Below are 26,466 nucleotides of genomic sequence, written 5' to 3'. Positions count from 1 at the left end.
CTCCGTGGCAGTAGGGTTTGAATGCCCCTGCTGGCATGTATGCTCTTTGGTGAGAATTCAATCTTTCTTATCCTTGCAGAAGGTGTATTGAGCTTGTCTGGTTATCTGGAGGTCTTCCCTACAGAACATCAGTACATGATGATGTATAATGGGAATGAGAAAGAAGAACAAAGGGAAGAAATTATAAGGGGCGATAAAATCATCGCAAGGAAAGAAAAAGTGTCACGAGAGAGAAGAGGGAATAGAAGTGATGGAAAATGTACAGTGGAGTACACCAGAAGTGCACAACTTCCCTCCTTGAGGGCCAGGAACACGTCAGATGTTGAGGATTTCCAGCATGAAAGTTCACACAAAACATTTGATGCCTTTCAAATCCGATAGGTTCGTAGACTCATGGGCCAGAGGTGTGCACTTCTGGATTAGAGAATACAATGAAATGGACCTTTGTGATGAACAGAAGAAGGAAAGAAAGGGAATGAAAATGTACAGTGGATTTGAGGATGGTAGAGAAGTGATTGAGAGTGAGAATATGTATCAGACAGAGAAAGGAATAGATGTGGAAAAGGTGTTCGAGAAGACATGAACTACAAAAAGATCATGGGACTAGAAAGCAAAGCCACATGCACACGCCCCTGTGCACTCATTGTCTGTAGTGTGCAATAATCCGAGTTGACCATTTTCACAGCATGCCGGCACAGGTTATCTGTGTCCAGAGGGTACACATATTTTAAATCGTTCTTCAAACGGTTGCCAGTGTTGATTATAATGTTACAAAGACAATGTTATGTTCCTGAAAAGCAGGGCACAAACACAGGGTGGACAAGTCTGGGTAGATGCAAACGTTGTATTATCTTGGTGGAGTGACACTGGCGTGTAGTCAACGCCTGTGGCTTTTGGTTTATTAGTCTCCAGACTTTTTTAGTCCTAATGCGCTGCGAATTGACCCCTTCTCAGTTCCAATGCCTGGCGGCAACCTCTTCACGTATGTCTCGGGCAGGAAGCCCTCAGGCACACTGGTTCCTTTCTCGGATGTGTGGGACACTGGGGAGGCCGGTCCCTCTTCCACTTCCACAAATCAAGGAAACAAGGAAATGATGCAGGCGGCCTTAATTGCCACTCTGTACCGCGCTAGGACGGAATGAGGCTCTTGGCACTGCCTCATTCGGAAGCTTCGCCCAAAATTAAATGTTACAGGATGCCCCGCGGCCCCCGCGAAGGTTTTAAAAGGGGTCTGCTCCTGCTGCGAGCATGGCATTGCTGACAGAGACATGGCGATGATTAATCACAAGCCTCTTTAAGGTTTGACGGCCGGCCACAGTGCATGCTTTTATTGATGCTGGAGTCTTGCACACTGCCGCCGACCTTTCGTTCTTTGTGGCTGCTGCTGCTGGAGCTTGAGACGCTAAGAGCAGCTGCCCAATAGCAAGGGGGCAGCCTGAGCACCCGAGGACTTGGCCTGTTGCTTTCAACGATTGCTCCACACGGACTTTACCAGACCACACGACGTGTACATTTATTAGCCAATGTGCCCTGCCAACACCAAGTCACACTGCTGCTCCTTTCCACTGAAGCTAAAAAAAATAAAAAGACAGGGTCAGTCACTTTTTTTCTCGTTTATTTTTTTTTGCTGAGAGAGGAGGAAACAAGAGCCCGGGGACAGAAACCTCAAGTTGTAAATGAGAAAAGCAGAGAGGGGGCTGGCTTGCGCAGGAGGTGGTCCGCTGGAAGGAAGAAGGAAGGTGAACTCTTGAGAGAACTCAGTATCCCGTGGTCCAAGTTTCTCTCAGCACTGGTCTCTGGAAGTGCCCTGCTGTTGCTGCCATGGAGCCCGAGGTGATGGGGAGCTCTGCGCCGGGCCCCCGAAGCAGGACTAGCAACGTGACAAAAGTCGCCCTGGCGGCCTTCATGTGTGCCACCGCGGCGCTCGCCCTGCTCTTGTTCCTAGGTATGTCACCTTATGTTGCTTTGTGTTATGTTATACCGTCATACGTTGTTACAGTACACAAAGCTGTGATAGCTTATGTTCCCTTGAGGTGGGAAAGTCAGAAAGTGGCCTTTAGTGCTTGCTCACAACACTGTTTTTAACCTTTTCAACTAAAGACACATTATAGTTGATGTCTTACGTTTGCTGTAAACGTCGTGTTCCCATTGGGTTTGCAAATTGTCATGTGTGTTTGCATTGGGGTGTCATGATGAAGAGATGGGTGAACATAGGCTGAACATAGGCTTTTTTTGTGAAAAGCAGTGGCCGAAAGGATGGGGCGCAGCAAACAAAACAAACATTTGTTTTCCACTAGTTCCAGTATCTAAAAGCATTGTGAGCAGATGCCTTTCATCAACAAATACAATTCTGGAATGTAAAATATCCATGTTACGGTTGCTTTCCAGTCTGGCAAATGTGCTGAGGGTCATGACCTTTCCATAGTACACCAGGCGCAGTATTACTCTCAGGGCATACTCTGGCTGCGCATTATTGCTCAAGTTACATAATGCCAGCGAAGCTCAGAGTCTAGGCACAGCCAGTGATGGAGCATTACGTGCGCTTTCGTGTGGGCTCTGGAAATAATTTGTGTTATTCATTCCAGTTGTGCAGAGTTCGTTTCCAATCTCATTTATTTTGTACTAGCAGTACCATCCAGTTTGGCATGGGCCTGTAGCTGATTTGCACGTGGGGGTCTGCTATATCTTAGTGTATGTTTTATTGTGTCATAACTCCCTATTTTTGAAAAATCGCTAAATCCTCAATCTAACAAAATCACCTATATTGATAGCACAGGGCCGGACCCCGCTCCACTCTTGTGCAGGGCGCATGGGTGGAGTTCGTCAAATTTCACCATTGCCAGTACACCCCAGACTGGTATGCAGACCAGGTGCCCTAACTTCCTATTTTTGAATAAGTCTCAAAATCGTCAATTTCCCAAAATCGCCTATATTTATAGCACAGGGCCGGACCCCGCCCTGTGGAGGGTTGGTCAGATTTCACTATAGCCGGTACACCCCAGACTGGTATGCCGACCTTAGGCCAAAACATCAGCCCACCAACTGTTGTGGGGCTGGAGCCAACAATCGCAAAATCATCAATCTCCTGAAATCGCACATATTGATAGGACAGGGCCGGACCCCACCCTGTGCAGACCGAATAGATGGTGGTTGGTTGAATTTCACCATTGCCAGCAGAGCCCAGACTGTTATGCCGACCTTGTGCCCAAAAATAAGTCGCAAAATCAGCATTCTACTGAAATCGCCTATACAGATAGCACACCCTGTGCAGGGGGCGAATGGCTGGGATTGGTCAGATTTCACTATCGCCAGTACACCCCAATACACAGGGTGTTGCTAGGTCTGGAAAAGACCCGGGGCTAAGCGGATGTCGGAACTGTTGGGACTGGGGGCTAGCTAGCCTTTTGGTTGTAGCTCCTGAGATTCTATCCGGGGCTACAACCAAAAGACCAGGGGCTACAGCCCCCTTAGCCCCCCCCTAGCAACACCTCTGCATGGGCCTAATTTACAAAAGGGTTTTTGAATGGGAAAAGGCTTTGTAAATTAGGCCACATACCTTCCTGTATGGAAAACTGAAGCGCTACAACACACCAGAGCTGGGAGAAGGACCCCTGTTGCCTCAGATTTGAACACAAAAGTCAGACGGTTTTGTGCAGACTTTCCAGAGAACCACAAATGTCTGAGCTGCATCCCCTCTTCATTGTACGCCTATCTTGTTGGGTGGCACATGGTGACGTGTTCACTCCATTTTTCACTCCAATGGCATCTGAAAAGAATGCTCTGGAAATCGTAACCTTCCGCGCTCGTACTCTAAAGCATCTTATCGCTTTCAGTGCAGCTGGAGTTAATTTGTCGAAGTTGAAAACGCTCCACATTAGGCAGAGCTGTTCTCCTTCCTCTGCGTTTAAGTATACATTTTTTTCATTACCGAGCCCAGGGGACTAGACCCGTTTTAATGTGGAACCGCTAGGAAAAATCCATTCCCTGTGTATAATCCAGTCCTATCTGAAAAGCGTACATTTGCAAGGCCAGGGACATGCTAAGTGTTCTTGGGTTCTGTGCACCGAGTTTCTGTGATAGAAAATATGTGCCAAGGCATTTTTACATTGCTCACAGCAAAGCGCGAGTACATGAAGCTACGTGGGAACAGTGCTTTTCTTGTTTGCAGAACATTGAAGCCAACATTGGTTTACTGTTATGTGTATACACATCGGGTCGAGCATCAGCTAGCTTTACAGGTGGGAGAGGGTGTTGTAATATCACATCCTATGCTTAAGGCTCTAAAGAAGATTAGATACGGGGAGAGGGAGCAACCAATCTGGTTGCTCGGATCGCGGGCTGAACCTACCAATCCAAGCCAGACTTCCGAACAACTTGATGGCTGCTTCCCACGCCCAGCGATCTTTACCCCACCCTCCCTTCCCTTAATGTTAAATCTTAATGTTAAATTTCCCATTTTCTCCCACCCTCACTTACTTTGTTTTCAGCTGCTGCTGCAGTCGCTACCATTCCTGTTCCTGCTGCCCGCCATGGAAATGGAAGACGGGCTCCACTCTGAGCCCCTCTTCCAGCTCCTACGCAGCCATCTTGCGTAAGTACTTTGTATGAATGAATGGGACGCAGTGAGGCGTCCAGTTCATTCACACAAGAACATTGCTGTCAGCACCCCCGGTTACTGGATTGGCAACCCGTGGCGCTAATAGCAGTAATACCCGATCCAATGAGCCGTGAACCGGATCGGGTGGTAATGGCCCGGGGCCCGAGTTAAAGGCCGAGAGTAGAGAAGCACTGACAAAGTCAATCGTTCCGTCTTTAAAAATGAAAATTCCGGCCTGGTGTGCCCGTGCATTTTCAGATATTGACATCATATAGCATATGACGCGTCAAAAGCCCAGATGCTGCAGCACTATGCCCGGTAAAGCCATGCAGGTCTATCTACAGCCAACGAATGCCAAGTCCAATGCATAAATGAAGACACTTGTGTTAAGACTGGGTCCAGGCAGTGATAAATATATTAAAGTCCTTTATTAGATAGATCATTCAAGCACAGCAGGTACCCCTTCAAGAGGCAGGCTCCAACTGATTAACCTTAGAACACACAGTGAATCTAAACACTCTATATAGAATCACATGACATCACAGTATTACGCTTTTTCTGACACGCATAATAATGTAAATATGGCACAATAAATAACCAGGGAAGTTTCACCTCAACACATCTCCTCCCTTCATTTTGTGGCAGATTTAACCCAGGTAATAATCATTCAACCTGACCGGTTTGTTCCTGACCCTGTTCGCCTCCAAGGTGCTGTTATTACTGGAGGCTGTACTCACATTTGGTTCAAACATATGTTCTTCCTCTCCATTCCCAAATGAAACTTGCTCTTCTCTGGCTCCCTCACCAATCTCACTGTCCACCATATTGCACTTAACCAGTTTGGCCATCGACCAACATTCTCCACCCTCCATGATGACAACATTTCCCCTGATCACAGCAATTTTCTTGGGTCCAATGAACTTGCTCGCAATACATTTGGGAGAAGCCCTGGGATTCTTAACATAAACCCAGTCCCCCACTGACCATTGCATCACCTTGGCACCCCTTTTTGTGTCGAACCTCTCTTTGTACTCATCTTGAGCCTCTCTAATGAGATCCATGATCCTTTCCCTGTTGACATGTACACTCCTCGCTAAATCCAACCAGCCCGGACACAACTTTGTCCCTGGTTGTTTGCCTTTGAGGGACATGAAAGGTGAAATGCCGGTAACAGTGTGTGGAGTCGCACAATAGTTCCAGACCATCTCCCTGAGAACTGTCTGCCACCTTAAACCTGAAGCCATAGCTAACTGCAATCCTCCCTTTAGGAATCTATTTGCTCTCTCAACAAGACCATTCGCTCTAGGCTGGTACAGTGCTGTCCTGTAGTGTTTGATACCAAACCTCTTAAGAAACTCCACCATCCTATCCGAACAGAATTGTACCCCACTATCTGAAACAAGTTCTGAGGGGAATCCCTCCCTGTAAAAAACTTCCTCAAAAAAAATAATCATTTGTGAAGTGGTTGCTTCTCTAATGGCTTTCCACTCAACCCATTTTGAGTGATAATCCACCAGGACAATAAGGTATTTAAAATCCTCTCCTAGTTCCTGTATGGGCCCCATTAAATCCACTGCTAATTTCTTCCATGGCTCTCTTGGAACACTAACAGGTCTTAAGGGAGCTTCCTTAATAATCTTACTCTTGTCACTTCTTTCACATTCTTTACAGCTCCTCACACACTTCTCTACCTGACCGTCAATTCCTGGCCACCAAAAGAATTGCCTGATATGCCTTTTGGTACCCCCCATGCCTAGATGGCCTTGGTGAGCTATGTCCACTAATTTGGGCCTGATGTCAAATGGAGGTACTATCTTCATTCCTTTTCTGAGTTGAGACCCATCCTCTGACATGCTCAACTCCTCTTTAATAGAGTAATAAACATCATATTTCTTTTCAATGAGATCTTTTCTGGGCCAACCTGTTTTGGTCCAAAATTTGACTTGCCCCAAGGCTTCATCCTTAACATCAGCAGATTGCCACTCCTCTTTGCTTATGGCATTGTGTACTAATGCACAAATACCCACATTATCCTCTGCACTCACATCCTTTAAACTCTCATTCTGTGCAGGCAGTCTAGAAAGACAAACAGCAATCACATTTTCTCCCCCAGGTATATACACCACTCTAAAGTCATATGCTAGCAAGTCAATCATCCAACGAGATATCCTTGGTGAACCTTTAGACCATTCTGCACTGCCCAATAACTGAACTAACGGCTTATGATCTGTCTTTACAACAAACGACTGACCCCATGGAAAAAATTAAAATGAGCAAAAGCCCATGATACAGCTAGTGCCTCTCTCTCCACCACAGAATAATTGCTCTCCACCCCCCTCAGAGGTCGGGAGGCAAAAGCTATGACGTGTTCGATGTTGCCATCATATTGAAAAAGAGCGGCACCCAGACCTAACGTGCTTGCATCTACAGCCAGCACAGTTCGTCTGCCAGAAACAAACCCTCCTAATGAAGGTGCCTTCACAATGCTATCTTTAATCTTACTAAAGGCATTTTGACATTCTTCCGACCACACATATTTGGTGCCCTTTTTCAATAGATCTCTCAAAGGAGACGACATTGCAGAGAAGCCATCAACAAACTTGTGATAGTACTCCGCCAATCCCATGAACGAGCGTAGTTGCTCCTTGTCAAGGGGTTGGGGAGCACTCACAATGCTATCCACTAGAGACTTCCTGGGAGCAATACCATTGCAGGAGATTTTATGCCCCAAGTAATCCACTTCCGTAACAGCAATTTTGCATTTCTCCCTCTGTACAGTCAGACCCGCATCTCTGAGTCTGACTAACACTGACCTAAGTATCTTATGATGTTCAGGACCATCGTTTGCAAATATCAGAATGTCATCTTGAAATACTGTTACTTTCTCAATGCCTTTCAGTACCGTTTCCATCACTCTCTGAAATACCGATGCCGTAGAGGCCAAACCAAAGGGCATCCTGTTATACTTGAAAACACCCTCAGGAGTGATGAATGCAGTCAAGTGTTGGCACTCTTTAGACAACGGAACCTGATGATAGGCAGCAGAGAGATCGATTATGGAAAATAACTTAGGTTCTCCTAGTGTGGACAAAACTTCTGAGATGTTCGGTAATGGGTGTCTCTCCACCACTATGTTCTGATTGAGGCTACGTAGGTCGACACACAATCTCATCTTACCATTGGCCTTAGTAACCAGAACAACTGGAGACAACCATTCAGTAGCTACAACTAGTTCAATCACCCCCTTGTCAACCAAGCTATTTAGCTCCTCTTTAAGTTATGCCCTCATCTTCAGTGGTACTTGGCGTACCTTGTGTACCACTGGTTGGGCATTGTTCTTAAGTCTGATGTGATGTTCAAACTCTTTAAGCCTTCCCAGACTTTCAGAAAACACCTGTGGAAATTCCTTGGTCCAAGAGTCCCCCAACTCGGCAATGGTGACCGGATCCGGTGCACTGGCCTGTACTCTTAAACCCAGCTTCCTCTGCTCCTCCCAGCCTAACAGAGAGGTCCCTTTTTCTGCCACAAGGACCGTGGCTTGGCACATTCTTTCCTTGTATGTTATTTCTGCAAGAAATTCACCCAGGATATTTATATCCGAGTCTGCATATCCACACACCCTGACACTGGTAGGCCGTATATTAGTACTGCTCTTCCCCAGAATATTTGTCAATGTGTCTTTGGATATAATGGTCCAAGGGGAACAGGTATCAACTTTCATTTTGAGCTCAATTCCATCCACTTGAAACATGTCCACGGGACCTTTGGTCATCCCAGACATCTCTGAAATCTCGAATATGTGTCTTGGGGTGAATTCTTGAGTGCCGGACACTTCTTGGATGTTGTACCCCCTTCCGATGCCGTCTTCATTATTGTTCACTGGCCTGACCTCTATACTATTGACAGCGTTACCCTTGCAGACATTGGCAAAATGTCCTTTATTCTTGCACTTCAAACATTCTGCATATTTTGCAGGGCAGGAAGGATAGTTCATACCATGTCTTGAACTGCCGCAACGAGAACATACATTTCTTGCATTTCCCCCTCCTCTCTTGACTGTGGAAAAGCCAATTTTTTTCTTTTGATTAATGACACAAACCGAAGACGATGAAGGATTGGATTTGTCAATCCTAAGTTCTTTGACATACTCTGAAGTCTGCTCGATGCTTCTTGCTAATTCTACTGCCTCATCCAATTTCATATCTTTTGCAAGAAGTTTCTCTTGGACTCTCACATTATTAGTGCATCTAACCAGCTGGTCTCTGATTAGGGAATCAGTCAAATGTTCAAACTCGCAAGTGTAACTCAGGGATCTGAGGCAAGCAATGTAGGACTCCACAGACTCCGACTTCTCTTGGGCCCTCTGGAAAAATTTTTGTCTCTCAAAACTGACATTCTTTTTCGGTTCGAAGTGGTCCCGAAGTTGGTTAAGGGCAAACATATATTCATCCATGTCACCTGCCTCTGGGGCATGGTGTCTGGAAAGTCCATCAAAAATTCTGCGTCCTTCTATGCCAAGGTTGTGTAGGAGTAAGGCCCTCTTGCGCAGGAGGAAATCTCTCCCCGCCCATCGCCACCAGGTAGTTCTCAAACATGTCCCTCCACCTGTCCCATGTAATCGGAGCTCGGCCTGGTTCGCTCAGAAAGGGCAGGGGAGGTGGAATGGAGGCGGCCATGGTTTATACACAAGTAGGACGATATTCTTAATGTGGATCTTTTTTTTTTTTTTTTTTTTTTTTTTAGTGGTGCATACACAGCACACAATTGGTCCAAGGAAACTGCTGCATAAAGTAAGAGGATAATGTAAAAAAAAATCTTATCCTTTTTTCCTTTCTTAAGAGGAAAAGGAAAAAAAAATTTTTTTTTTTATTTTTTTTTTTTTATAAATTGCAGGAACTGCAGTCCACCATTAGCACTCTATTAGAGGTCTCCGCTACAAAGCAATTACGCGTTATATCCTCTGCTGCCGGGCGTGTCGAAGGCGTTGCTAGGAGACATGATGTCACAATGGGAGGACCGGGGCTTCTGGAGGCCAGCACGTCATGAGGTGGGCATGGCTAAAAAGGACACGCGAGCAGCGAGCGCTCGCTCCCTGTTCCGCGCTGCGGCTCGAGCTTCGGGTCGCGCTGGATCTGCGCAACGCCCCTCCTCAACTCGGGGCTCGCGCAGGACTCCCAAAGCAGCAGCCGCTGCACCAACGCTCATGTGAAGCTTTTCCAAGCTTTCCTGAGTGCTGCGCTGCGGCTCGCGCTGGATGTGCGCAACGCCCCTCCTTGCCTCGGGGCTAGTGCAGGACTTCCCAAGCAGCAGCCGCTGCGCCGACGCTCGTAAGGAGCTTTCTCCCAACTTGCCTGAATACAGGGCAAGGAGCCTTCCCCAACTTGCCTGAATGCAGGGCTTCAGCTCCACCTCCTGCCCGCCTCTCGCCTGCTGTCCCTCTCGGAGGCAGAGATCCTGAAAGCTGTCGGTGCGTAAAAGACCATAGACCAGAGAACATCAGGTGGCCCCAGGCAAAATGAGGTCCAAGTCCTTGTCGCCAATGTTAAGACTGGGTCCAGGCAGTGATAAATATATTAAAGTCCTTTATTAGATAGATCATTCAAGGACAGCAGGTACCCCTTCAAGAGGCAGGCTCCAACTGATTAACCTTAGAACACACAGTGAATCTAAACACTCTACATAGAATCACATGACATCACAGTATTACTCTTTTTCTGACACGCATAATAATGTAAATATGGCACAATAAATAACCAGGGAAGTTTCACCTCAACAACTTGCTTCACTGCATGCAGATGCACATGCATTGCTGCTAAATGGTCTTGATTTGTACTGACAGCACAGGATTAAAGCTGCACAGCAATACACACTTCCAATGCATACGTGAGTCTGCATACATATCAATGTTACTACTGCCCCAGGTCCGGACTCATATGCATATGTGTAGACATCATATGTCAAGCACTGCTTTTTTGTTAGAATCTCATATTTATTATTTAGTGGACAGTTTTAAAAAGCTTTGGCAGACCGTTTGTCTTTTTATAGTATATAATGAAAAGAGGTGTGGTGAGCAGCAAGAACCCATGAGGTGGACAGGTAAGGAGGAAAGATTAGGTAGTGGAATGAGGTGGAGAAGGGGGGAATGCCTAATTTGTCGGGGTGTTTCCCAGCACCAGCACTTATTGTGTTAGAGTCTGTTAAATTATAAGGTGGTGTTTGTAAAACTTTAGTTTTGTATATGTCAGTCAGTCTTCATCACACAGCAAGAAACAACGGGGTGAGTCATTCCAGCACTTCTTTGATAAGTACCCAGATTCATAAATAACAATGACCCGGAAGGTGACAGTGCTAGGCGCTCATGCTGGTCATGTCAGCAATTTGCTGAAATCAGCGTCCTAGTGAAATGACTGGCAGCACTGTCACCACATGGCCGGTTCCTTGGGCATGTTGTGCATGCTGCAGCCACTGGACCAGGTACAATTCACGAGTTCGGGGGGCACACGCACATGTACCAATATCAGGATGATACTGGCTTTGCTGTGCCTCTGCAGGTGGGGTACTGAGCTGGAACATGCGGGGCCGCCTTCTTAAGCTGAGCACTTCCAGTTTTTCTTCTTGTATGGAGCATGCAAGGGGTGCATGTGTCAGCTGGCCAACACTCTAAGTGCTAAACAAAGACTTGTACATGGCTGCCATTGGTGCCGTACATTTAGCAGTGACATTAATTCTGACACAGAAACAACAACAGTATATTCACCAGCCGAAATAACCATCAGAGGAACAAGGCCATGGAAAGGTCAATGCTGCATACTTGCCAACATTCTGTGAACAAAAAGATGTAGGATTTTTTAAGTTTCAAAAATAATACTTAGCATAACAATGATGTCACAGGAAATTACAAAACATACATTGTTGGCACCAATGGAGCATTCTAAAATGCACAACCCATCAAACAGCACAACATGGAACGATGCTCACATTTTTAAAAGTATAATGTTAATGGTAAATTAACACCAAATTCAATTACCTGACTTCACAGAAAATAATCACACAGAGCTGGTAGGCAACGTTTGTCACTGCTCTGTAGCAGCAGCCCGGGCAGTACATATGTATTCCTGCAGTGCAGGTTGAACACTGAACAACATGGAGACTGATACGCTGCTCAGTCTGATAGGCAGATGCTGTGTGATGGTGGTACGCTCTGCCACTTGCCTTCACTGGTGGTCCACCCAAGGTCTGTGCCGGCAAGAGTGACGGGCAGGGTCATGTAGCTGTCAGGTCAGTGGATTGATCTGAGTCATCACTCAATTTTATCACTAATCCGCCAAATTGCCTTAGAGTCACATAAATTAGCTGCCACTGTAAAAAGCAGTAGATCTGTCACCCAAATCTGTAGGGGGTAGGACTGCTTAAAAATCAGTAGCCTACTGCCTAAATCAGTAGGGTTGGCAAGTATGCTGCTGCAGAGAATTGTCTGTGCTGAATGCCGACCTAAAAAAGATCTTAACTGAGGTGGTTTGACAGGCGAGTTAATCAGTAAGTCCGTTTCTCTATCACTTGACTATATGAAGAAAGCACCTTTGATTTATTTTCTGTGGCAGTCAAAATGTTCCACTTGCTTCTCATTGAAATAGATGATTCATAGCAAGCATGATGTTTTAAAGAAGAAGTTAAACATTTGGTGTATCGTTTCAAAGCACAACCACTATCTTTAGTTATATAAGCACATGGAGATCGTTCTTGACCCCATCTCAGCCAATCAGAATGTTTAGAGTGCAGTCAATAACTACTGGTATTGACTGCATTTTGAACATTCATATCCTGTATTAAAAAGCAGAAAGGAAAACAAGGCAATTGCCTAGGAAAGATTTCTTTCAACAAGACACTTCTTCTCTTTTTTTGCTGCAATATGCTATTTAACATACTGCAGAGAAAGCAAAAACATGGGAAAACACTTTCTTATAGAGAAACCTGTTACTTTTACATGACACCTAATGTATTCTCATGTTAAACCTGTTTCAGTTCAATCAACTTTGTGAAATGCTTAACTTCTGAAGACAATCTTGTTATTTTAATACTATAAAATGAAACCACATTTAATTTACTAACTCAGTTTGTTTATTATCCCACGATAATGACACCTCCCTCGGTCTATAAGGCTATACTATTTTTGCATGGGCGGTGTGCACATCATTGCCCAATAAGGCTTTGGGAGTTGCAACTGCAAACCCAAATATGTGGACTCTGGGGGCAGGAGTGGGTGGGGGAAGCAACCTGGCTGCCCGCCGTAGCACAGTTGTGCTAGAAAATATATAGCCACTGGCACGTATTTATAATTAAGCAGTGGGCGGGTGTATGGAGGGAGGGTAGATCATCATACAGTATTACACCTACAAAATAGAACTGGGTACATAGGCATGGAAAACCAAGTACATTTTTCAGTTATGTTGGAAATGGCTGCTTGGGAAACATTCCACAAGACTGAAGCCTGCACTGAAAATGTGTGAACTTTTGAGGTGAAGTTTTTGAAACCTTGATACTGCTTGCAGAGGATTTCAGAGTTCTTGAGTGCTGGCATCTATGAGTATAGGAAGGGCCTCACATTTGAATGATGTCACAAAAAACGCCGGCGTGCATGCTCGTCCAATCACTACAGAATCCTTGCAGAAGTGCATTTCATTCTATGCACCCTTCTTCACTCATTCTAGATGGCCTCAAGGGGCTATGTCGACAGTGTACTCTGCATAACCCAGTGTAGTGTCCCCATGGGATTCAAGGTCCGTAATGCATTGCACCGCATGTGGGAAAGAAGAGCCATGTCTAGATTTCCTAGAATTCATCCTGTCTCACTAAGTGCGGCCACCAAAATAACTACATATAACAGAATGCACTTCACCCACTCACCAGAGGGCATGCCAAAGTACTTCATGCCCCGTAATGCACTTGTCTCAAATGGGAACACTGACCTACATCCAGCGATTTCATTTCTTTAGTCCTCTCACCTGTGCCCAAATCCCATCCACTTAGACTTAGATTGAGTGAGACTTAAGGATGACTAGGTAGGCAGGGAAGGATATAAATGGGCTAAATCTCTCTGGCAAGACAGGGGAAGGTGACCAGTAGGTGCCACCCACCCACCCTTCCTGCCCCTTCACTGCAGGATCAGACTCCAGCATAATATTTGCTCATAAACCAGTGAACAAGTGGCCCACATTCGCAACCAGCATTTGGTTCCTTTTGTGACCATGGGCCTGATTCACAGAAGCGTTTTTATAATGGCACAGTCCCATAGGAAAACGCTTTGTGAACCAGGCCCTGTATGTTTTACAAGTACCCAATGGGCAGCGTTTTAATAACATGTGTATTAGATTGTGCATTTGAAAGAACATTCGTCAATGACATTGGTCAAAACTCTTAGCTACGCAGTGAAATTACTCATCAAACTGGCCCACTTTGACGGGAAATAACGAGTGGTGTGAGTAGCCATCGGATCTTGCTTTCTTCTTTAAATTCTGTTGCTTATAGCTGCTCTTATCTCCCTTTCAATACGGAACTGTAAGGTAGATAATGCACACGAAAACCCTTGGGCTGGCATGGGACAACCTGGCTGCTAAGGAGGGCTTGTGTTATAGTGATTGGTCTTTTTTTGTGCTACCGCAGGAAAATATATTAACCTCTTCATACGTTTGTTCATGGGTGTAATTTTAGGGGGTGCAAGGGTGTTTGCCCCCCCCCTACTTTTGTGGCACACCATTTTGTCTCCTTCCTTTGGCAGGGGCCCCTTTCCTTTAGATGTCCTGTCCCCCCGAATGTTTTCAGCAAAGTTTCACCACTATGTTTGTTTCTATATTTGCCAGAATTTAGAAATACTTAGGATCGGGATCAGGAGATTACTGCGCAGCATATTTGGTCCAAGGAGAGGTTTTTGGATACGTGGGGGCTGTGCCCTGCAATCTATACGGCTAAATCAACTGGTCAAAAAACAAAAAATCGACGAATTCTCCTGCGACCAAATGTATTCGATTAATCACTCGAAACGCTTAGAATCAAGCTAAACACCAGACTTAAGCACCATAAACATTCGCACTTCATCTTCTTGTTTGGCAGTCTCTTGAAGGTGATATATGGAGGTGTGCTTTGCGGAGGACCACGGGCAGACATTTACTATTTTCATGACCTAACTGTTTACATTTCTCATCCTCCATATAATCCTCACCTTTCCTTTGCACTCTGGCATGACTTTCAAATATACACATGCCAGCTGGGTGTAGTCTGCCTATTTCTGCTTTGTTTCTCAGCACTCTGCGTCCTGAATTTGTAATCGAAATAATAAACCTAAAATACCAGAATTTAAAGGCTAAAACCAGGACAGGGTGTGGAACCCCCCCTGACCTCACCCCGGCTGGGCCCCCTGGTTTTCCTACCGCGTCATACATTTGAGACCACAATTACAGGACGCGCAAAAGAAGGATTGAGAACTACTGAAATCGCTGAGCTACTCATAGAATTTAGAAACAGGGCCTTATTTGCCCTGTGTTGTTATCGAAATTGTAAATCATTCATTGAGTTTTCTATTTGGAAAGGAAATCAACAAAGATAAGTTACAAAAAAGTGAAGGTTGTACAACTTACAAATGCTCTTTAACAACTTGAGACATTTGTTTGAATTCTGGACGGCTCCAGCTCATGTTTAAGAAAAAAGCATATTTAGATTGCACGCCTACCTCCAATTCCCTCAGCCATTTCTCACTTGTACCCATCAAAGCTTCTAGAAACAGTAGTTTTCCAACAGATCAGCTTCTGTGGCTTGCCAAATCTAATGTCCTGCAATAATCAATGGCAGAGTTTAGGCATAGGGAGAGTGTTGGTGGTGGCATGATTGATCTTTACCAAGTTGCAGACTGCCTACACCAGATGGCTTTACATGGCGGGGCTCTGCAGTGAGTGGAATCCTATAGGACTGTTTGTGTCCAGTCTGCACTGCTACCATCCTATACATATTTAATGCACCCATTGGCTTGTGGACCTATTGAATTTTGGGTGACATTTTACATGTATGCCAATCGTGTACACATTTTCCCCAAGATTGAAGTTAGGGCTGCAAACCCTTACATCCTGTCTTGATTCCATTCGAAGTTGCAAGTGATTCTAGCACCTTCTCGCAGGCCTGACCTGTCATCTCGCCTCTTTGAGCCTAGTTGTATGGGCCTTTGCTCCATTCCAACCAAAGTAGTGAAGAATGATGGTGTCAAAAATATATTCTGAGTTTATACCTCTTCCCCACATCATTGACATTTCTGGGGCTGGTTTTCATAAACTTTGTCTTCTAAGGTGCGTCCTTCACTTTTTCACTTTTCCTGCCCTGGGTCACCATTTTGAACAGCTCTGCATCATCTGGGCTTTATTATTGTAACTCCCTGTAGTTTGCTTTACAGAAATTGTTCCAATTATAAGCTTTTGAGAGTACGGAATGTTTCGACAAGACGTGTTGCCAAACTGAAAAGCAATAATCATATAACCGCAGGTCTGTTGTCGCTGTATTGCCCTGTTGCATTGCCCGCCTGCGGAGAGGTTGACCTGGTAATCCTGTGCTCAGATGTTTTACTCCTCGTATGTCTAACTTCAATGCTTTCTCACATCGGTGGCCAAACCTTTTTGTATTGCTTTGCCTCTGACTGTAAAATTGAAGATTTTTAGATGTTTAATTAAACCCTGAAAACCCAGACCTTCATCCAGCGAATGTAGCACATACATGCAGAAGGCACTGGCTTTCATTTTCAGATCTCCAATATGGCTATGCGCACTTAACTCTTCTTTGGTCTTAGAGCTCCAAGGTATACACATGTTATTTTAATTGTATTATTGGTGTTTTTTATAGGTCACAATGCAAAGACTTAGCTTCAGAAATACAAATGTAGTGGAGAGTTGGGCAGGACACAGGCAAAAATAATCAAAGGGGTTCTGGGCGGTAGCAGTCAACACTGAACAATGCGTTGCTTTCCTGGATAACAAGGACCATTTCAATCTACACTCATTTTGCAACCTCAGGCCCACAACATTTATATTGCACCTGTTTCGATGTTTTAAGCAAGACCTAAAACATTCTGTCCTTGATGTGTTACGAGCCACGAGGATGCACTGATGGGGGCAAAGTCCTGAATATATCTAAATGATCGATGTCAGACATGTTTTGGGTACGGAGCCGAGATGAAAGCATCAGGGTTAGGACCCATGACATTCGTGGAAAACATGTAGACATATGCTTTAGAGTCGGTTGAACGTATTGGCTTCTGCCTGCATTAAGAGTCAACTACACTTCTTCAAGAACCATGCAAACCCTCCTTAGATTGCTCTTTAAGCAGCTTGAGTCTTCCAAAATGCAAGGATATGCTCATTGTATTTAATACAGTCAGAAATGAGGCATATGACCTTATGAATTTCCTCTTGAAAACTGGGAGTGATTGGGACCTAAGCGACTCCTGCCACACCTGTAAAAGGTGGGGAGCAAGGATCTCCTTGTATCGTGTACATAATTCGGCCGTGAGGCGGTCGGGTGCTTGCCCGGTGGGTAATGGGTCAATAGCTTGGGTAATGTCGGTGAGTTAAACGGGGAGGTACAGTTCAGCTCTAGTGTCTTGGGAAAGTTGACTAAATGGCAGAGTGTTGAGAAACAAGTCTATTTCCTGAACCTTAGCGAATCCCTCCTGCATGCACAGGTCTCGGTGAGTTCCATCATGACAGGTTCAGGTTCCGTAGTGGCTGACATCCCGTCTGAGGTTGAGGGCTTAGGCGCAGATTTAGTATAGTGGCTCATTGAGCGTTGATTTTTGGACCCCCCTTTGGTGATGATGTGCCATAGGGCAGGTTTTCAAGGGTAATGGAGGGTGGTGCACTAAGGATAGCAGGCTTCGCGGTCAGTGATCCGGCAGTGTGCAATTTGTACCAAGTGATATGGTATGACAGCTGGGTGGGAGCCGAACATGGCACAGGGTAGTAGGTCAGTGGGCCAGTATGGGTGGACCCCAGGCAATCTTAGTTGTGGTTGCATCCTGCGCAGGGTGGTCGGCCCCAGCCTGCCCGTGGTCGGTGCCGGACAGCGGGGGAGACAGTGTCCGCGGATATCTGAAGTCCATATAGGGTTTGATTGCCAGTGTGAACACAATTAAAGTTACATTTGAGTTGGCTGATGGAAAAGACAAGGTTGCTCCAATGTGGGTGCCGGGGCCCTTCAGGCTAGGATACCTGGGGTGTTTGTAGGCAACAGATCAAGTGGAAAGGTGTGTTCTCAGGAAGACTCTACCTGCTAGAGTCGCAATACGGCCACCCACCATCTCGGCACTGCTGAAGGGGCCCGAGAAGGTATGGTCACCCCAGCAGCCAGAGGAGCGTTATAAGTATGGGAGCAGTTGTGCAGGCTGCGGTACCACAGGAGAGGGACTATGATGCTGTGACTTTCACAGAGATCCCGCTCAAGCAGCATGACATGAGAGGGTTTCCCACTCAGGGCCTCACCTCAGATGCGGATCGCGGTCATCCCTCTCGCCGTTAGACGGGTGTCTCAAATCCAGTGGGATGGTCTTGCAGTGACTCAATGCCAAGGGCCGCAGCAGGGGGGAGAGAAAGCGCACCTCGAGCGGGGGCCGTTGACAACCCAATCTCCTGATGAAACATGTCCCGGGCTCCACGACTGCACCTCCTGGCTTCTGCCGTCCCTCACTCTGTGCCAATACTTCGGCAGTCAGTCATCGGGCACCCGGTGACTTAGCGGGGTGTCAGGAGTGGATCACCAGGTAGTACGGCACATACAGATTACTTTGGTAGTTTTCAGAAGAAACGACAGTTGCTAGAACAGCATATATTAGACCTCAGATGGTTCCGGGTACAGGAGTTCTAGGAGAGAGCAGCCATCTTGATCGCTGTGCAACAGCGCCCCCCGCAAAAGATCCTTATTCATGAAAACAGACTGAAGGAGTAGAGATAAAAGAATGTTTACCAAAAGAATGTAATAAAGTTACAGAGATAATGACATACACAAAAAACCATATAGGTCTAAACTTGGCATAAAGCATAAGCGTTAAACACAATCGAAGATCATTGTGTATAGTACATAGAATAAAATCTTGTGTGTTTTATAACAGTTGCACAATCATATCAAACGTACTAGACAAACATGTATGTGGAGCATTTTTGTTCGCAATGAAGTGGAAAGACACTGAGGACATTCGTAAAGAAATTGTCATTAAGTTTAATGGAAAAAAGTCTGTATGTCCACCTATATATAGGAGTTTCGGCTATGCGGGCCTTTGGTATCTGTGTGGCCCATCCTTCTTCAGGACAAGAATTATGTTCTCTGCTGGGGTGCCCTTAGTTGTGAAAAACCTCTACATGTTTTGTGAAAAACAATGTGGACAATAATAAGGAGGCATAGTTATGTGTCCTAAATGTTTTATGAACAGTTCGTAGAAAACAAAATTCAGTTTAGGAATAAGACACTTACTGTTGTCTTCTGTGTTCAGTTTGTGCACATGTAACCTCTGAACCTGCCCTATGGCACTGAAGAGGAGGAGCTGTTGATGTCGGAAGACTGGTGCAACAAAGGCACGTGTCTTCACCAAGCTATTGGCAGGGATCTTTATGAAAGAGGGGTCTGATTAGCAGACTTTCAGATACAGAATTATTTGAATTATTTTATTCTAACAAAAAAGAAAAAAGCTAGGGCTTTCATACCCGCACAGATGGCAATACATTAGACTCTCATCATGAGATCTTTCATGCAGGTTATATACTCTTTGTGGAGTTGTGCTTCTTTATTGGAAGGACCAGCAAAGACTTAATATTATCATGATCGGTTGTTTCTCTGGAAGACACCTGTTTTTGGCATAGCATCTTGATAGACCGATTAAAAATGATCATTTCGTCTACCCATTTTGCATGTATGACCAATTGCAGGACATTTCCCACCATAAGTACATTCCTAGCCGCAAAGAAAGCATTCTTGTTTGTCAGGCTTTGGTCCGTTTGGACAGTTTATGCACTAATTCATGTTGAGATATTGAGGATGCCCATATCTGTTGTTTATTCAGCATGCGCCCGGGCTAAAATGTCCTCTGTAGATCTTGGTTTTTTAAGTAGCTTTCTGTCAAACACAGCATTCACAGCCTGGTATAAATTGAGACTTCAAAGCTTCATCCTTTGTGTAGAGATGGAAGCCACACTGTTTCATTTTCGAAATCATTCGCATTTCAACACTATTCATGTTTTTGCCTTTGTGTCTCGTCGAGTCCACTACAAGCCGTATATAAACCTCATTTTTGTTTGGTGTAATGCAAGCGCCCAGCATATTCTTAAAACCTTAAAAGTATCCATTTTATCCTCGGGAAATTGAAATATGATGTTGCTTGATTCAGGGTCCATGCGTGCATTATCAAAGCATGCGTTTTCTTTTTATCTATAAGTCACATGGTCCCAATAAGATCTTCAAAATCACTCAATCCACCTCACCCACCTGGGACCAAGTTTACTAGACTCAAATGTCGAAGCGCAGAAGCAATTGTAAAGAGAGTGCGTCAAGAGCAGGGTATTTTGTATTAGTGGATGTCAATGTGAAGGCGGAGCTGTCTGACTAGGTAGTCACTCAGTACACATGTACAATCAATAGTCTCACAAGGAAACGGTGGGCAGCTGCTGGTGTGCAAGTAGTCTCTGCAATGAAAACTCCTGTTGTAGAAAGGAAATGAGGCCACATTATGGGAAGCTGGAAATTGTATGGTTTAAAGATGCAAGTATTTCACGCCTTGAGATATGTAATATGGACATATTTAATTTGTGCTCCATAAAGAAATAGGTTGCTCTGTCACTGATTTGATTAAAAAAGGTCTGGAAAACCAAATGCGTCATGTTTGGCAATCATGTTCTCTCACTGGTGGATTTACCTAGTGAATAGGCCAGTTCTTTCTCAGCAGGTGCTGAGAAGTGAGAGGAAGGATGAACTGCCTCGCGCATCTATGCCCTCGGCTGGGGTGGACTGGGAATCAATCGAGCCCTGGAAATAATGTTCAAAGTGCTCCCATATTGAACATTTTCGGCCAGCTCAACCCATTTCCTATGAGAACATTTGAAAATAAAATAGATTACCACACAAAAGAGGCACAGGGTGCATAGGCCTAACGGGAAATCTCCAGAGTTCCCTATAGGCCAGCCCACCCCAGGCCCTCGGTGAAGGACTGAGCGGGTCACTGCAACACGCAGTGGTGTAGACACACTCCTCAATAGGGGAAGGGATGCACAATGGTGTTGAGTACCCACGCACAGGGATACTGAGTGGAGCCACCACCCTAAAAGCAGAGGACAGCGAAAGAATTTGCAGACAGTGCAGCCATGGAGCATCGCTTTGTTGAAAGTAGCATCAGGAAGAGTGTGGTACAGCTCGTTGCCAGTTGTAGCGTCTAGCATCACTTCCATTTAAAAAATACCAGAGACAAACGTTATGTTATGTGGAGTTATACTGTGCACCGCTGCCATTTTCATGGTATCCAGCGGCTCACTTGACTCAGTAAGAAAAGTGGGTAGGGTTGGTTAGTGACGGAGAGAGTGCTAGAATAAAGGTTGTGCTCAGCTGTTGATGAGTCCAGAACCAGGAGAAACTAGCATCTGTGTGGGTGAGCTTTCTAGGTTTGCTTTGTTATGTGCACTGGTCTTGTTGTGTCCTTAAGGGTGGCGTCCAGTGTCTGAGTTGTTTGTTGTCTGCATATATTGGGTTTTTAGCATGATTATAGAGGGGTGTGTTTGTTGAGGGTTTTTAGTGGGTTGTTTCACTACCCCTCTGGGTGTGTGTAGTGCATGAGAGTTGTGGGGATGTGGAAAAGAGAAGGGGTGGTTAGTTGCCTTCTGGTGATCTCAATAAATCTATTGAGTAGTTTTATTGGTGATTCTTCATTCTGTATTCTATTGTCCCATTTTTGCTTTGTTCCAGGTGTACGGTTTGTCGATGTGTCCATATATGCGTATCTCTGTCAATTGAATAGTCAGGTTTTTAGCCATTTCCTGAATGTTAGGTGGCCTTCCGTCATTCCTATTTCCTTTGGTACTGAGTTCCATAGTTTGGCTATAAGATAGAGTTCCATAGTTTGGCTATAAAATAGGAGAGGTAGTTCCTACAAATTTCCTTTCTGGAAGTGTCTTGTTTCTATTTGGAGGTCGTTGCCCGATCTTAAGTCTCTTCCTTGTTGATAATGGTCGATTTTATCCTGGAGGAATTCGGCTCCTTTTCCATGTTGTGATTTATGGGTAATGCAGAGGGCTTTGAAATTAATGCGTTTCTTTACTGGCAGCCATTCTCGAATTCTCAGGGCCAGTGTTATGTTGTCTCTTCTACTTAGTCTGCGGAGTATTCTTGCTTCGTTATGTATGTTTTTCTTTTTCATGACCTCCAAATTCATGTGCACACTTTTCTTTTTACTTTTTCCACCCTACCTGTCCCTCCTTAACCCTCAGCGTGTTATATTTTGATGTGATGTTAAGATCCTGTCTTCCGGGTAACAATGCATTTGATACGTTTCAACTACTTGGCTTGCCTATATTCTTTAATTTGTATAGAAAGGATATAGATGAGTAGAAATATTATTAGTTTCATTGGTATGGTTTATAGATAATTGATATACACATAAAGCATATAATATTCAAAATATGTCAATAGGGTGAACATGTTAGTCTATGGAAAAGCCCAAACTGATGGCTTTGTCAATGCTTGTTGCTCTGATATCTGGGCAGACTTCAACCGCGTGAGAATGAAACAACATGTTTGGTATACGTGCGTTCAGGACGTCCCAGGAAATAAATATTTTAGTGCACTTGCCACCTATCATCATGTTGCTGTGGGAATGTGTCATAAAAGCAATGCCGACCTTTGTACATGGTTTTCATGAAATTAGGATTCCACATTCAGTGATGTTAACTAGCTGGCCAAAAACGACACGGGGGTTGCATGGAATCCTTTTGGGTTTATTGGGATGCAGTCCTTGGGCTGATTCTGTTCCCCCTAATCAGAACGTATATGACATGCATTGGTCGTCCATCCAGACCCGTGAATACCCCCCAACTCCATAAGATATTGGTGCTACCAGACCCAAGTGATAACTTGATTGCCTTCCAGAATGTATTCTTCACTGTGCGTAAAACATGGCAAAATATTATCCACTTTTGCAATTAAATTCACAGACTGGAAGACCAATACATGTTATAAATAGCTTGTTAACTATAACGTATTAACACTACAGGATACACATGTTTGTACTAATTACTTATGGAAATGAAAACAAATATGACTTGATCACCGAAAGATTCATCGTGTACATGTTGTAGACCTATATGGTTGAACAGTATGCAGCTAACACGCAGGACCACTCAGGTACACGCAGCATATTCAAGTGGACACAGTCACTGCTCCAACTAATGCACAATCCAAAATGAATCTTAGATTCCAACTCACCAAAATGCCTGAGATAGCTGCAGCAAAAAGTAGCCATAATGAAAATGGCATGGCATGACCTTTGTCTCTGATGGCATCACATGGCGTAATGTTACATGACCTTTGACCCTGATGACCTGTATCCCTGATAGCTGAAAGTGGCATCACTGAAAATAAAGCGGACATAAGTGGTCTGTTTTAATCCCTATTGTTAAAACGGATTTCTGAACTCTGTCCTGGTGGCGCAGAAGTTCAGAAGGCCAACCTAATTACTTGGAACAGGGTAACCTCTGGACAAGCCAGTCCAATCAGGGTAGCGATCGCTGCGGTCAAGACTAGGTCTCAGGAGGGGTGAGGGTGACTGAAAGCCCGCAATGAGCACACAAAGCAAGGACACTTACAAACTACTCCAAACAGGTGTTATATTAAAAATATATACACATTTATTCCAATGCCTTTGCAACAATGACCGTAGCGAGAAATCACAATAAAACTCTAGTAAACCAACACATACCAAACCAATACAATATATATACAAATACAAACGAGTCTAAAGCGTTAGACGCACGAAATGTGTAGTCCACCTAGAAGGGGAGGAAAACAGGCAGTGCGAAATAATGATTAGACCCAGTCCGCCTTCAGAGGCACCTAACTAAAAGGAAGTCTAAGCCCTACGAAGAGTGGAGCCTTGTGCTCAAAAGTACCTGCACACGCTGGTGCCAACGGGCAAAAAGGGGAGTCTCTTCGAGGGAATCAGGCAGTTCAGTTTGGTGCCCAAATGAAGAAGAACAGAGTTCCGCGACTCAAGCGCAGCCTCCACTGTGGGCAGAAGCAGAGCGCGAGTACAGAAAGGCGTGCTGTTTGACACAGCGGGGAAAAGCTATGGGCTCCTGAGGGAGGGCGACCAGTTCCTAGCTATGCTACTCACCGGTCCCCGATGCAAGCAGACCCAGGCTTCTCCACGTCAGTTTCAGTGCTGGCAGGTTCAGGGGAGCAGGGGACGTCTCGTCGTCGTGTAGATTCTGCCGCAGCAGAGTTGAGTTAAAGATGTCCCAAACGAAGTGAACCCGCACAGTTTGTTACCACAGCAGGGCAACGGAGCGGCCGTGTGTATCTCAGCCAAATGTACACTACTCACTTCAGACCTGGGAATGCCAAGTGTACAAATCGTGTGAGAGTGACAAGGACTCGAAATACAACACAACCTGGTGGCGGTTACAGAGCAAGACTCCTGGGTAGGCTGGTCAGTCTGCTGGATGGCCCAGAGACACTTCCGATGGCTTACGTGCAGGAGATGGTGAAGATGCCGAGAATAGCTGTTCCCGCTATTCCAAGGGTCGAAGTACCAGTACAGGCCTTCTGGTTCGATCAGAGGTAAAAAGGGTTTCACAAAGCGACAGCAGTGCAGAGGAGCAGTCCTTCAGCGGGTCACCAGCGATTCCTCGGTTCAGCCTCGTGGTTCCAGTATACTTGGCTCCTGTATTCCTTTGTTCGTGAGAACTCAGGAGATCGACATGGTAGTGGTGTTTCCAGCCCCCTCTTATCCACGGTTCCCTTCGTGCCAAAATGGAGGGGACCCAATGGGAGATCCGCTCATCAACACTCACACCATATGTGGACCTATCATGGACCACGGTGGTCCCAGGCATTCACACCACCCTAGACTCTCTGGCACCCAGGATGTGTATTGGGACCAGACATCCCAGCCCACATCCTGGAGGCACACACAAGGCCTGTAGAAGCCCGCAAAAGCATCCTTGTTTCGCGGGAAAGTACATGCCCAAATAAGGAAGGCCCCGGGTCGGCTCGACCTGGGGAAGGTGAAGGGAGCAAGACGGTCAGCAGACAGGACAAAGGAGCCTCGTGGTCTGGCCATTTTGGGAGCCAGGCCACCATTTTGGGCTAAGCGCGAGAAACGCGCTTAAAACGCCAAAAGGAGCTCAAAACACAAGAAACGATCGCTGCCACCATTCCCGTCCGTGATTCCCTTGCACCGATCAGTTACAATCCAAAAAGAGTATCTAGGGCCTGTAGAAGGCTAGAGACCCAAGAGAGCAGTAACTTAGCTTACAGTGCCCTCTTGTGTCATGTTGCACGAAAGCCGCAACATGATAAAGAAACTATGGAAAACAGCGTTTCCCGGTACTGACTGTCTTAAGGGCATGTCAGTTTCCCCGTAAGAATGGAGCGAAAGCCCAGAGGAGTGCGGCAGAAGGCTACTTCTCTGGCAAAGTCTAGATCATGGTGAAAACAACAGCAAAAAGTTTAGGGGTTGCCACATGGAAGGAAAATTACCCACAATTAAGAAATCCTTCCTAACACTCGCCCTTCCCAGACTATGGACAGGGGGAACTAATCCACCCCTGGATGAGTCTCTTGTTCAGGTCGGTTAAACATTCTGGACAACCCATCAGCATTGCTATGTTGGAACCTGGCCTATGCTCAATAGTGAAGTCGAAGCCTTGTAGACTTATGGAGCACCTAAGCATCTTTGGATTCTCTCCCTTCATGTTCATTAGCCACTTTAAGGGCTTATGGTCAGTTTGCACAGTGAAGTGGGTCCCATAGAGGTGGGGCCTCAGCTTCTGTAGGGCCCACACAACAGAGAAACATTCTTTCTCCACTGTAGACCATCTGAGCTCTCTGTCCTTAAGCTGGCGACTAATAAAAACAATAGGGTGTTCCTTACCCTTCTCATCTACTTGCGATAGTACAGCTCCTATCCCAGTGTCAGAGGCGTCCGTCTGCACAATAAAAGGTCTTTGATAATCAGGGGCCCTGAGGATAGGGGCCTGGCACAAGGAGTCTTTTAAGCCGTTGAAGGCCTTCTCACACTCGTCGGTCCAAGTTACCTTCTTGGGTTTCTTCAGAGTGGTGAGGGCAGTCAGAGAGGCAGCTATGGTGCCATAGTCTGCCACGAAGTTGCGGTAATACCCCGTGAGTCCTTAGAAGGCTCTCACTTGGGTCTGTGTAGTGGGGGTAGGCCATTCTTGTACTGCTTGTACTTTACTGGGAAGAGGCTGTATCCTCCCTCCACCTACTTCATGTCCAAGGTAAACCACTGAGCCTTGTCCAATCTGGCATTTACTAGCCTTTATGGTCAAGTGTGCTTTCTGAAGAGCCTGGAGCACAATCCCGAGGTGCTTCACATGGTCTTCCCAGGTGGCACTGAAAACTGCTATATCGTCCAGATATGCAAGACAGAATTCGTCCAACCCATTCAACACATGATTCACAAGCCTCTGGAAAGTGGCAGGTGCATTTTTCAACCCGAACGGCATTACCCTGAATTGGTAAAGGCCGTCTGGAGTAGAAAACGCTGTCTTCTCCTTGGCATGTTCTGCTAAAGCTATTTGCCAATAGCCAGCAGTGAGGTCAAACGTGCGGAGGTACTTGGAGGCACC

General features: G+C 45.5%; 1 protein-coding gene across 2 annotated transcripts in view; it reads left to right on the top strand.

Moving 5' to 3' along the window:
• The first annotated feature begins 1,192 nt into the window (after positions 1-1,192).
• PHEX (phosphate regulating endopeptidase X-linked) overlaps positions 1,193-26,466 on the top strand; it is a 1,520,886-nt gene continuing 1,495,612 nt past the window's right edge. Inside the window, exon 1 of one of the 2 annotated variants that reach the window (XM_069639233.1) lies at positions 1,193-1,945. In XM_069639233.1, the coding sequence (XP_069495334.1) occupies positions 1,822-1,945 (124 nt within the window). In that variant the 5' untranslated portion in view covers positions 1,193-1,821. The remainder of the gene's footprint in view (positions 1,946-26,466) is intronic. The other variant, XM_069639232.1, reaches the window with a different exon arrangement.

Source organism: Ambystoma mexicanum, chromosome 7q, assembly GCF_040938575.1.
Source record: "Ambystoma mexicanum isolate Mex_15411 chromosome 7q, UKY_AmexF1_1, whole genome shotgun sequence".
Lineage (NCBI taxonomy): Eukaryota > Metazoa > Chordata > Amphibia > Caudata > Ambystomatidae > Ambystoma > Ambystoma mexicanum.
This window is presented reverse-complemented; position numbering and strand designations above follow the sequence as displayed.